The 13,348-nt window shown below is 44.3% G+C and overlaps 2 protein-coding genes across 2 annotated transcripts in view; one reads left to right on the plus strand and one right to left on the minus strand.

Annotated features, from left to right (window-relative positions):
- The window catches only part of LOC308465160 (uncharacterized protein), a gene marked incomplete at its 5' end in the record, with an annotated part of 56,778 nt that extends 48,740 nt beyond the window's left edge, over positions 1-8,038 (plus strand). The window contains one exon of the mRNA XM_080984963.1: positions 6,138-8,038. Within this exon, the coding sequence (XP_080841089.1) occupies positions 6,138-7,555 (1,418 nt within the window). The 3' untranslated portion in view covers positions 7,556-8,038. The remainder of the gene's footprint in view (positions 1-6,137) is intronic.
- LOC308470100 (nurim-like) overlaps positions 1-13,348 on the minus strand; it is a 59,444-nt gene that overhangs the window by 30,624 nt on the left and 15,472 nt on the right. The window lies entirely within an intron of this gene.

Consider the following 13,348-nt stretch of genomic DNA (forward strand, 5'->3'; position numbering starts at 1 on the left):
ATTCTGATGCTTCCAAATGCACTGGTACAAATAAATTTTCATATTGAACAATTATTATTATTATTATTATCATCATCATCATCATCATCATCATCTAGGCAATTTGGACAACTTCCAGCAAAATATAAAAACATAACAAGACATCAGACATTAAAAACTTCCCGATTCTGCTTCTTTGACAGAAGCTGACAAATTTAGGACAGATGCTCTATATCAGCTCAATGACAGGGAACCAGGCAGAGGGCCTTCTTGGTAGTGGCACCTGCTCTGTGGAACGCTCTCCCAACAGATGTCAGTGAAATAAGCATCTATCTGACTTTTATAAGACATCTGAAGGCAGCCCTGAATGGAGAAGCTTTTAATGTTTGAAGCTTCATTGGTTTTTAAAAATTATCCTGTTGGGAGCTGCCCTGGTGGCTGGGGAAACCCAGCCAGATGAGCGGGTATAAATAATGTGGTTGTTATCATATTATTATTATGCGTAATTGAATAGCAGTTCCTGGAAACCGCTGGCAGGGAGAGATGCTCTTGGGCTCCCATCCTCCTTGCAGGCTTGGCCACCTTAAGGAGCCAGTGCTGAGATTCCTGCATTGCAGGGGGTTGGACTAGATGGCTCTCAGGGTCCCCTTCCCTGTCTACAATTCTATGATTCTAACTGGGTGCGGGACTAGATGGGCTTGATCAAACTACAGGGCTCTTTGTGCGATCTGTGTGTGTGTGAGTGAGTGAGTGAGAAAGAGCGTACCTTCAGGGAGAGGCCACGTCTCTTCTTTGCAAGCAGGACAAATGAGCTGCAGCCCGCCCCCCCTGCGACTTCCCTGCCTGCTCTCTCTCCACCCCCAACCCCAATTATGGGTATTGCATTGCATTGCACAACCCCCCCCCCCAAGCTTGCTGCACCCCGAGGCGCTTTGCACTCACCGGATTCCTTGCAGGACAAGGACAGTGCATGACGGCAGAGGGGGCGGGTCAGCTGTTCCGCTTAAACCACGCCCCCTTCCCAAGTCAGTATCGAGCAGCAGCACACTCCCCTCTAGCAGCTTCACTCTCTGGCTTTAACCCTTAAGGCAACGAGCATCTGTTCCCTATACTCGAAGCCCAGGTTCCCTCCCTCCTCTCCCCATTGGCTGGGTACTGCAATTATCCCGCCCCCGGAGATCTCCTGCCTCCCAGGCGGGAGCTCCCATTCCCGTCCCCGCTGCCCAGGGTCGCTGCCACCATCGCCAGGATTTCGGGTTAGTGCAAAGCCAGCGACGGGGAAGGAGGGAAGGGGCTTGGCAAGGGGTGGGGGGTCCAGGATGAGAAGCCCCGGGACGGGGAGAAGAAGAGAAGGGAGGAAAGGGAGCTGTTTCTCTTAATGGGGCCTTGAAGGAGGGGGGGGGGTTCCGCTGTGGAAAGAGAGAAGCTTCTTCCTGCCCGGATCTGGTGCAAAGGGAGTTGCAGGGAAGGAGGCGGGAAAGGGGTGAGATTTGAGTATTGCTAGCAAGGCTCGCAATAAAATAATGATAATACTAATAATAATACTAATAATAATAATAATACCCTGCCCATTGTCTGGGTTTCCCCAGCCACTCTGAGCGGCTTCCAACAAAATAAAAAACACCCAAAGCAACCAAACATTGAAGTCTTTTGTAGAAATGGCCTTCGATTTTAAAGAAATGCCCTCTTTAAGAAATCACGTGGTGTCAATATGCATGTTGTCCTCGAGGTGCAAACACACATAGCATGAGCAAGCAAGCAGTGCTCCAAAGTGCTTCTCTTGAGAACTTGCCATCTAGGTTGTTTACTAATGGCAAAAGCTCCTGTATGTTCCATGGAATCTACTCTCAGGCTGTTGTAAGCCAGAAAATCACTTATCTCTTCAGTTTACACCAATAAAACTCAGAAACAGGAGGAGTTAGGAGTCTAACATTGTTTATTGCAAAGCAATAGGTTACAGTTTGATCGTTCCACAAAACTGCAACCCTGCCTGGTGTTCCAGGCAGTGATATTTATATATGTAATGCCAAACAAAGCATTTGAATTTCCACCAATCGTATACAGTACAGTACATCAGAGATGTCCAAGTGGTCGACCACAATCGACAGGTAGTCTTCTGTGTTGTTTTGGGTCATTTATTGGACCCTTGAAGGCCCCTCCCCTCTCTGCAACCACTTCTGCGCATGCTCCTGTTCTCTTTTTGCTCAGCAGTTCCTTGTTGTTTTTTTAAATAATTTTTATTACATTTTCAGTTTTTTGTAATCACAATATCCATACATAAATCAAGAAGCTGAAACATCGCTCTATCCGAGCATCGACCTCCTCTCGCCCCTCATTCTGACTTTCATACATGTTTACCTTATACTTAGCATTTCTATAGCCACTTTTTTACCTTCTCTCTTATTTTTATATTTCCTCTTATTAAATGCAAATCAGTTCCTTATATTGTCATTACGAAACATTTCAACCTAAAGCTACAAACCTTTTCAGATGTTTACAATATTCTTTCATATATAATATAAATTTGCTCCAGTCTTTTTGAAACAGTTCGTCGCGCTGATTCCGGATCTTCCCCGTCAGCTTTGCTAACTCTACGTATTCCACCATCTTACTCCGCCATTCTTCCAATGTTGGAATCTCCTGTAATTTCCATTTCTGAACCAGAAGAATCCTTGCGGCCGTTGTGGCACACATAAATAGATTCACATCTTTTTAAAAAATTTCATCTCCAATTAGACCTAACAAAAATAACTGGTTTTTTACTGAAATTGTATTTAAAGATCTTTTTTAATTCATTGTAAATTGTACCCCAATAAGTTTTCACCCTAGTACACGTCCACCACATATGGAGGAAATTCCCCTCCTTTTCCTTACATTTCCAACAGTTTTTATCCTGATTTCTATACATTTTTGCAAGGTTGGCCGGTCTCATGTACCATCGATACGTCATCTTCATTTGATTTTCTTTGAGTGACATACATGCTGTGAATTTAATGGTTTTGGTCCATAATATTTTCCATTCTTCAAAATCAATATTATGTCCCAAATCCTGGGCCCATTTGATCATAACACTTTTTACCTCGTCATCCTTTGTGTGCCACTCCAATAATAGCTTGTACATTTCCGACAGTGTTTTCCTTTTACTACTCAACAATTCAGTCTCTAGTTTTTATTTGATGCTACCAAACCCAGTTCTCTTGCTATCTTCTCTGAATACATCCTGCAATTGGTGATTCTGCAATCAATCAGTTAATTTTTCTCTCAGTTCTTCAAATGGCTTTACCTTTAATTTGTTATCCACTTCCATTAACAGGTCTTTGTATGTTGCCCGTTCACTTCCCATGTCTTTCTTTTTTACTGCAAAGGCTTCCAATGGAGAAAGCCACCACAGGGTTTTACATTCAACCAGTGTTTTGTATCTATTCCAAACTTCGTATAATGATTTCCTAATGGTGTGATTTAAAAAACCTCTTACATATTTTAACCAGCAGTTCCTTGTTTTAATGTTTATTGTTGCCAAAAGAATCTAATTTTTTCTTGCTTCCCCCGCCTCCTTAAAACGTCCCTTTGGATTTTCACGTTCCTGATATTCATCATTGCCTCATTTTATTATAATACACATGCGCAACAAGCACTGGCAATTTCTGCTGAATAAGTTCTGATCCCTACCACGTTCTGTGACATTGTGTTGGTGTGCGTGTTGGGAACCTGTGTTACATGCAGCCATTTGCATCATGTGGCGACTCATGTTCTAGCTTTCTGCTGTATCTTTGTGATTCCCGTATTAGCTGTATTTCTGCCCGAATTGGGAGGTGGCAACTTGCAAAATAGCCAGTTTCATAAAGCACAGGCTACCATAACTTCTTTATTAGAAGCATACTCAAGGATTTAAAGGGGTACACATTGTTACATTTATTGTGGCCCTTTGGGCAACTGCCACAAGGCCACTACTGCCCATACCATGCCAGCCTTAGGAAGGGAGAAGGGACAGGCAGACGGAAGGAATTCCCAAAGGTGTTTGAAAATGGGTGGAGGCTCTTGGGAAGCGGGTGCCCAATAGGGGCTTCTACAGGGGCAGCAGAATGTTTTGGGCAGAATCCCTGCAGGGGCTCTGAAACTCCCTTGGCTTCTTCCTTCCTCCCAGGAAGCTACAACTTGCCCTGACTTCTGTGCTCCTGAAGAAGTTGAACCTGCAAACCTGGTCAGGATGGACGGAGGAAGATGGACAGTTGACCTGGTCAAGCTGTCTCCTGCATCCCTCCCTACGACCTCTGAGCATCCCCTCCCGGGACCCTCGGAGAAATCTGGTGAGTTTCAGGGGAGAGGAGATGGGGACATGGATGGCTGGATGGTGGAGGGAGAAAGAGGAAAAGATGGAGAGGAGACCAAAGGCAGGAAGGGCCAGGCAGGAAGAAGGGAGGGAGGGAGGGAGGGAGGGAGGGAGGGGTGAGGCCTTCTCTAAAGCAGCTCTTTGTTTTTGGAATCTCTGGTGTTATTTCCACTGCAGGATTAAGTGACGATAATGATGTTGTACAGCAATCCAGAAAAATGGGTGAAGGGGGCTATTGAAATGCTTCCTGTCATTAATTATATTTCATATATTTAAATAGTTTATGTTACTTTTTTTTTTTAAAGACTGGGTCAGAGTGATACATTCCACCAGCATCAAAATACAGTAGATGCATGCACCTCCCCAGTTTCGTGGGCTTTGGAGACAAAGGACCTGTTATCATGATACACAGTTCATGTGGCTGGAGGCTCTGCACATAGGATTGGGCATATGAAGACCGAGGGTGGCCAGTATTATAACCAAATAGTGTAAACTTGCCATTCTTACAAACGGATTGTGAGTGAGTGGGATAATAATTTATAGCGCCCCTGTAATTCTGTCCCTCCATAAGCTTACATGGAGCTAAATGGTACAACCTTGGTACAAATTTCAAAATAAGTGCACAAAACCAACAAAGAGACTCACAGATTTATAGTGGCACCAGCTTTCCTAATCAAGAGTTCCCTTTGTCAGACTGCAGCCCACAAAAACTTAGGTCATAATACCTTTATGAGCCTTTTAGGCCTGCAAAAGATGAATAAACAGAAGCACAGGAGACAGTGACTGCCAGCAACTAGGGTAGCTTGAAAAAAATGATTAGACTGATGTCTGTGCTCTGCCCTCACAGTCCTAGGCAATAATGCTTCTTAATACTAGTTTCTGGAAAGCACAGGAGGGCAGAGGGCTCTTGGGCTGAAATCTTGCTTGCTGGTTTCCTACAGGCTTCTGCTTGGCCACTGTGAGAACAGGATGCTGGACTAGGTGGGCCTTTTCCCAATCCAGTAGGCTCTGTTTAGGGTCTAATATATTGCAATATTTTTACACTTACATGTGGCATAAGAACATTTCAGTTTTACTTCTTACTCATAGGAGAGACTGCTGTTGGAGCCTGAGATCCTTTCCTCACTTGAAAAAGAAAAAGACAGATGTGTCTTATAAGCCAGTCTTATAAGCCAGTTCCACCGTAGATATCTATTATAAAATGATGGTGCTTTCTTAAATGTGAATGGAGTGATCTGTTACGATATAGAAGCAATGCAGCTGCGAGCTGCTAGCTTGAAAACATCACATGATGTTGGGACTGTCCGTGGGAAACAGAGGGCACCTGAATTAGCTCAGAGTGTAATATGAGCTGTACAGGAAGTGTTTGTCTCTCGACTGCTGGAGTTTGAAGAGAGCAGTCATGTTTTTTGTAACGCTGCAAAGACAGAAATAAAGGCATGTAAATACGTTTCTGTCTATCTCTTTCCCCTGCCGGGGGGGGCAACAAAGAGAGGGGGGTGTTCTTCTCACGCTGAGAAGGATCGCCTATTGCGACCTCTACCTGGATCTTGCTGAGGAATGCAGACAGGGAGGTCAACAGGAGACCAAGCCGGGTGCCTGGGAGTGTTGACAGTTTCTCCTGATAAAGGCTTGATTTCCGACATGATCATGGGTTGCTCTTGCCATTATCTCATCTTTATTCCTAAAAATTTGGAACTTGGAGACAGTGGACAATGGAATGAAAATAAGAGAAGGTGCACATGGGACTTCACATGTGTTCAGTTCCTTTCTTGTCTTTTTTAAAAGTCTAACAGGATTCTCTCTCCCCCCCCCCACTCCCAAACAGGTGAGGAAGACGATGGTCAGAATTCTACGGAGCCATCTGTGAATTCATTGGGAAGAACAAAGAAACAGTTTAAATGCAGGGAATGTGGAATGTGCTTTAGTCACTGTGGAAGAATGAGGATACACCAAGGAACTCACATGGGGGAGAAACCATTTGAATGCATGGAGTGCGGAAAGAGCTTCCATAAAAGTGGAACATTTAGAATACATCAACGAACTCACACGGGGGAGAAACCATTCAAATGTATTGAATGTGGAAAAAACTTCAGTCAAAGTGGAAACCTTAGAATACATCAACGAACTCACACAGGGGAGAAACCATTCAAATGTATTGAATGTGGAAAGAGCTTCAGTCAAAGTAGTCACCTTAGAATACATCAACGAACTCACACAGGGCAGAAACCATTTAAATGTATTGAATGTGGAAAGAGCTTCAGTCGTAGTGAAACACTTAGAATACATCAACAAACTCACACGGGGCAGAAACCATTTAAATGTATTGAATGTGGAAAGCGCTTCAGTCATCGTGGAGCCCTTAGAAGCCATCAACGTACTCACACAGGGGAGAAACCATTTACATGTATTGAATGTGGAAAGAGCTGCAGTCAAAGTGGAAACCTTAGAATACATCAACAAACTCACACGGCGGAGAAACCGTTTAAATGTATTGAATGTGGAAAGCGCTTCAGTCATCGTGGAGCCCTTAGAAGCCATCAACGTACTCACACAGGGGAGAAACCATTCAAATGTATTGAATGTGGAAAGAGCTTCAGTCAAAGTGGTCACCTTAGAATACATCAACGAACTCACACAGGGGAGAAACAATTTACATGCATTGAATGTGGAAAGAGCTTCAGTCGTAGTGGAACACTTAGAAGACATCAACGAACTCACACAGGGGAGAAACCATTTAACTGTATAGAATGTGGAAGGGGCTTCAGGCGTAGTGGTCACCTTAGAAGACATCAACAAACTCACACGGAGAAACCATTTAGTTGCATTGAATGTGGAAAGAACTTCAGTCAAAGTGGAGACCTTAGAATGCATCAACAAACTCACATAGGGGAGAAACCATTTAAATGTATTGAATGTGGAAAGAGCTTCAGTCTTAGTGGAAACCTTAGAAGACATCAACGAACTCACACAGGGGATAAACCATTTAAATGCATTGAATGTGGAAAGAGCTTCAGTCATAGTGGAGACCTTAGAATACATCAACGAACTCACACAGGGGAGAAACCATTTAAATGCATTGAATGTGGAAAGAGCTTCAGTCGTAGTAGAACACTTAGAATACATCAACAAACTCACATAGGGGGGAAATTGTTTAAATGTAGGGAGTGTGGAAAGAACTTCAGTCAAAGTAGACACCTTAGGAAACATCAGCTAACTCACACAGGGGGGAAACCACAGATGTAGGGAATGTGGAAAGAGCTGCAGATGCAGTGGAGACCTTAATACTCATAAGCAAATTCACACAGATGAAAAGCCATATAAATGTATGCAGTGTTCCACTCAGTTTTCACTCTGCTTCATAAAGGCAGAAATCAATTTTAAATGCATGGAACCTGTGTGATGTTCTGGTGTTTGTATTGAAATTTGTATACACACATATATGTGTTAAAGTAATGAGGAGATTTCACCCCTCCCATATCCAAGAATCTGCTGATGTTCTCTGCTGATTCTCTAGAGAGGAGGGGTGGTTTCTGCTCTCTACTTATTTCGCCCCAACCTCACATCAAAGAGAGAGAGACTGAGTTTTAGAGAGAGCGAGATAAGGTTGCTGCTAAGAGCAGCTGCAGACACTCAGTGCAGTTCAGCATTTTTCATTTAGACTTCATTTAGCTCTGCATATAGTTGTGTATTATAGTTGTAGATAGAATAAAGAAGATATTCTACAGAGCTGCTCTCCGAGTCGTTTATGCTCTGCTATACTCTGCTGTGCGACAACTGTCTTCTTGTTGGAGTGAATCCGGTGCTCACAACTCTAAGCTGTGAGTCCACAGCACTTTGACCTGTTCCTGTATAGAAGGTGGTCTCTGGAAGTGCTACCCAGCTCGCCTAGCCCAGTCAGGGCTGAAGTGGATGAGTCCAGTTGGTGGCTCAAGGGCGATGCTGACAAGTCACATATAGTAAATGTACAAAATAACTTGCTAGTTGTTGCTAGATAAAAAGGGGAAGAGTGTGAATCTGGAATGTTCAAGGTGTGTGATGAATCTGTTGAGTTTTGACCTCCGGCCTTCAATGCCAAAGTGATGGGCTGCCCTTGTCTTGTGGATCAGCATCTGTCAGGCTTCAGGGAATTGGCTTCCTTCCCCCTTGGCCGTAGATAAGCAGAACAAAGGGAAAGGAGTCTTCTTACCCGTTAGAAACTTTAATGATCCCAGCGAGAGAACAAAGAACCCGTCTTCTAGGAATGGCGGTGCTCCCAATGAAGAGGTCCACCCCCTCACATCCCTAGTCACCCCGTCACTTCTGCGTCTCCTAACCTGAGCCTGTACCCGCTGTGCGTTTTGTCCTGCCACTTTTGCAACTCTCCTTGACCTTGGGGAAAGCGGATGGATGCTTTCCAGAGACAGTGAATCTGTTATCTCTCTCCCCCCCCCCGAGTTTATTCTCCAAGCTGTTCCCCATCCAGTATTTCCCAGCTTTTGCCTTCTGATTGACTTCCCGCTCCTCCCCTGCTCGGGTGGCGAGCCTATTTGGGCTTGCCCATGAAGGCTGATGGATCCTGATAGATTCCATCAGGCCTTGCGGGACCCTGCTCCTCCTGGCGACTCATTAGATGACCTTGTCGAGGACTGGAATAACCGGCTATTGGCAGCCATCGATGAGGTCGTCTAAGCACCCTCTGCGACCCCATCGAAACCGGGCCCCTTGGTTTACTGAAGAGCTCCAGAAAATGAAGCGGGATCTGAGACGGCTAGAGCAAGTATGGCGATGGACTCGTGACGGAACATCTTATAGGACACTTATGAAAGCCTATGAGATGGCTGTGAAAGCTGCTAAGAAATCTTACTTCGCAGTTTCCATTGCATCTGCTAGCTCTCGCCTGGCACAACCTTTTAGAATAATTAGGTTGAGAACGTCCTTAGGAGGACAACCAAATTTAAGCACAAATTCAACCCATAGCTGTGAGGCATTCGCGAGCTTTTTTGTGGAGAAAGTCCTGTTGCTCTTCCGTGACCTCCCTGCCAATTGAGATACATTGACTGTCTTCGGGTCCAGTGTTGGACCATTTCGATCGGGTACTCCCTGCTGATGTGGATAGATTCCTCCAAGCTGGTAGGCCCACCACCTGCCTCCTCGATCCGTGCCCATCTTGGCTGATTAGGGCATGTCCAGATGTCGCGTGGACCCCCTGGTTGAAATTATCAATTTGTCCCTTGGCATGGGGACATTCCCAGGGGAACTGAAGGAAGCAGTAGTGTGTCCGCTCTTAAAGAAAACGTCACTAAAAAATTACAGAGCTTTGAAAAATTAAAAAACAGAGTGCGAGATTGGCTCCATTATTACCAAATAATGGAGGCATACAATCAGGACAAAAAATTAGGTTTTCAAGTGGAAAAATCAAAGTTGGAAACAGAATTGTTAGACCCTAAAGTTAAGAATTTGTCAAGAATGTATAACTTCCTACTGAAATGGAATACTCGGGGATGAAATGGTGAAATCTGCTATGATTAAATGGGCACAGGATGTTGGACATAACATTATGATGGCTGACTGGGAACAGTTACGGACCACTGGTATGAAGTTTACGGCATGTAATACCTTAAAAGAGAATTTAATGAAAATGATTTACAGGTGGTACATAACACCAGTCAAGCTTGCAAAAATCTATCATTTGCCCGATAATAAATGTTGGAAATGCAATGAAACTGAAGGCACTTTCTTTCACCTTTGGTGGACATGCCCAAAGATTAAGGCATTCTGGGAGATGATCTTTAATGAAATGAAAAAGGTATTTAAATATACCTTCTTAAAGAAACCAGAGGCCTTTCTCCTGGGCATGGTGGGCCAATTGGTGCCAAAGAAGGATAGAGTTTTTTTCATGTATGCTACAACAGCAGCAAGAATATTCATCGCAAAGCACTGGAAGACACAAGACCTACCTACCAGGGAAGAATGGCAGATGAAGCTGATGGATTACATGGAATTGGCGGAAATGACTGGCAGAATCCGAGACCAGGGAGAAGCGTCGGTGGAAGAAGATTGGAAAAAATTTAAAGCTTATTTACAGAAATATTCTAAAATTAATGAATGTTAGAAAGATGCTGGAAAGAAGTTATATGACTTTAGTAGAAATATTATAAAGAATTAAGTATGAATAGCTGACATTGGGTAAAGGTGTAAATTAAAGTTTAAAATTTCGTTAAATTAAATTATGGAACTAAATTTGTGAAAGAGGGAAAGGACTTGCTAGAATATTTAATTGAACTAGAATACAAAAAAGGAGGTGTGAGGAAGTCGAGGAAATAAGCTAATGAAAGATAAGGATATGAAAATATGGGGGTCTTTTGTATGTTTGTTTGTTCTCTTTTGGGTTTTTTTTAATGTTTTTCTTTTCTTTTCTTTTCTTCTTTTGGTATTGTTGATGTTTTGTATATTTCTTTCTTGTTTTTCTTTTCTTTTTTGTAATGTTTAAACTTTAATAAATATTTTATAAAAAAAAAGAAAAGAAAATGTCACTAGATCCTTTAGACCTATCCAATTACCGCCCAGTTTAAAATCTTCCATATCTGGGTAAGGTAATTGAGAGAGCGCTTGCTGAACAGCTTGGTAGGTTTCTGGAGGAAACATCTGCTTTAGATCCATTTCAGTCAGGGTTCCGTCCTGGTTTCGGGACCGAGACTGCTCTGGTTGCCCTAACAGATGATCTCCGTAGACAATTGTATCGAGGCGAGTCAGGACTGCTGATTCTTTTAGATTTGTCAGCAGCCTTTGACATGGTCGATCATGATCTTCTGGACCACTGCCTTGCTGACATGGGGATACAGGGCATAGCCCGTAAATGGCTGTGCTCCTTTATCTCTGGTCGGGGACATGGGGTGGCGCTAGGGAGGGAGATGTCGTCACGCCACTCCTTGGTGTGTGGAGTGCCGCAGGGCGCAATCCTCGCCCCAATGCTTCTTAACATCTTTATGCACCCCCTTGCCCAGATTATCCGGAGCTTTGGGCTGGGCTGTCACCAATATGCTGATGACACTCAGCTCTATCTGCTGATGGATGGCCACACCGACTTGGCCCCGGACACACTGACCAGATGCTTGGAAGCTGTGGCTGGTTTCATGGGAGCCAATTGACACTAAATCCTTCGAAGACAGAGGTCCTATGGCTGGATAGGGATGGCATGGGAATGAGGGACCAACTCCCTTCTCTTGAGGGGGCCCAATTAGTGCCATTGCCTTCCGTTAAGAGTTTCCATGGAGGTGCAGGTTACAGCAACAGCCAAGGCGACATTTTTCCACCTTCGCCGCATCAAGCAGTTGGCCCCTTACCTTTCCCGCCCCAACCTGGCCACAGTGATCCATGCAACAGTCACCTCCAGGCTTGACTACTGTAATTCGCTCTATGTGGGGCTGCCCTTGAAGCTGTCCCAGAAACTCCAGCGGGTGCAGAATGCTACAGTGAGGCTCCTCACGGGGTCTCTGCCATGGGAACATATTCACTCAGTGCTTTTCTAGCTGCACTGGCTCCCGGTGGAGTACAGGGTCAGATTTAAGGTGCTGCTTTTGACCTCTAAAGCCCTTCACAGGCTAGGACCTTTGTACCCACCTTGTACCTACGGGACCGCCTCTCCCGGTATGCCCCACGGAGGACCTTAAGTTCCATAAATAGCAACACCCTAGTGGTCCTGGGCCTTAAGGAAGTTAGATTGGCTTCAACCAGAGCCAGGGCCTTTTCAACACTGGCTCTGGCCTGGTGGAAAGCTCTGTCTCATAAGACCAGGGCCCTGCAGGATCTGATTTCTTTCCGCAGGGCCTGTAAGACAGAGTTGTTCTGCCTGGCCTTTGGCTTGGAGCCAATTTGATACCCTCCCCCTCTTTCTTTTCTTTTCTCCTGTGATGAGGGTGCGTTTTAATATCTTAATGTTTCAATATTTTAATGTTGTATTTTAATCTTGTTTTTAAGTTGTAGTCATTCAACTTGTTTTTATTATTGCTTGTCAGCCACGTGGAGCCCGGCCTTGGCTGGGGAGGGCAGGGTATAAATAAAAATTATTATTATTATTATTATTATTATTATTATTATGAACTATGTTCCTCTGCAAACCACTGTTCCAAATCTATACAGTCCTCCTGCTCCTGGGAAGATTCAGGGGGAGGCTCCCACGAATGCGCCTCAGTGCAGTTCTCCTCAGCTGGGTCCCTGGTTAGGTTTTGGTTTAGGGGAGCAAGCATGGGCCTGGTCCTTGGGTGGGGGCGAGGGGAGAAGGGAAGAGAAGTAGAAGGGATGCTTCTTTTTCTGTGCAAGGCTAGTTCTTGTTTCTCCCAAGTATGCGCCTGTAATCAGTGAGTGTGCATTTAGCAGGAGAGCATCCCTTCGTCTCGTAGCCTCAGATGCTTCAGGAGCCATTAGGGTGAAGCGTGTGTATCACACATGTGCCGTGAGAGGAATGGGGGGGGGGGCGGTAAATAACTGTTGGGGTGCTTAAAAGGAGGCCGTTGTTTCATGAGGGGGGCGGGGGGAGGAGAGCCTTAGCGATGCCAAACAGAAAGAGCTAAACGTGACTATAGGATACATGTGGTTGCTACTCTGACTTTGAAGCTGGGCAGTGGGAGTGGCACATGCTTCTGCTAAAAGCAGATCTAGGGAAGATTAAGTTAATTGCAACCTTAAACACACTTGGGTCCCATTAGAGAGGATTCTCATGAGGCCGGAGGAACATCGCCCGGCTGTGAGGCGTGAAGGCCACTCCCTGCAAGGCCTTTCCCACCTGGCCTAGGGGGCGGGGCCCAGACTCACCCAGCCCTACTATGTTAAATTTGTATTCTGTAGTTGACTTCCTTTGTAATGTTTTATTTTGAAATCTTTAAGATAATGTTTTAGTTTTCTGTTATGTTGCTTTGACAGTATACTCTATATTTCGCTTTTTTCACATTGTTTTATTTATGTTTTATTGATTTAATATGCTTTAACACACTTTGAGGTTTTTCTTAAAAATATAAAGGGTATAGAAATTAAACAAAAAAATAAATAAATGTATAGAGC

This window comes from Podarcis pityusensis (genome assembly GCF_964106645.2).
Source record: "Podarcis pityusensis genome assembly, chromosome: 2".
NCBI classification, from domain to species: Eukaryota; Metazoa; Chordata; class Lepidosauria; order Squamata; family Lacertidae; genus Podarcis; species Podarcis pityusensis.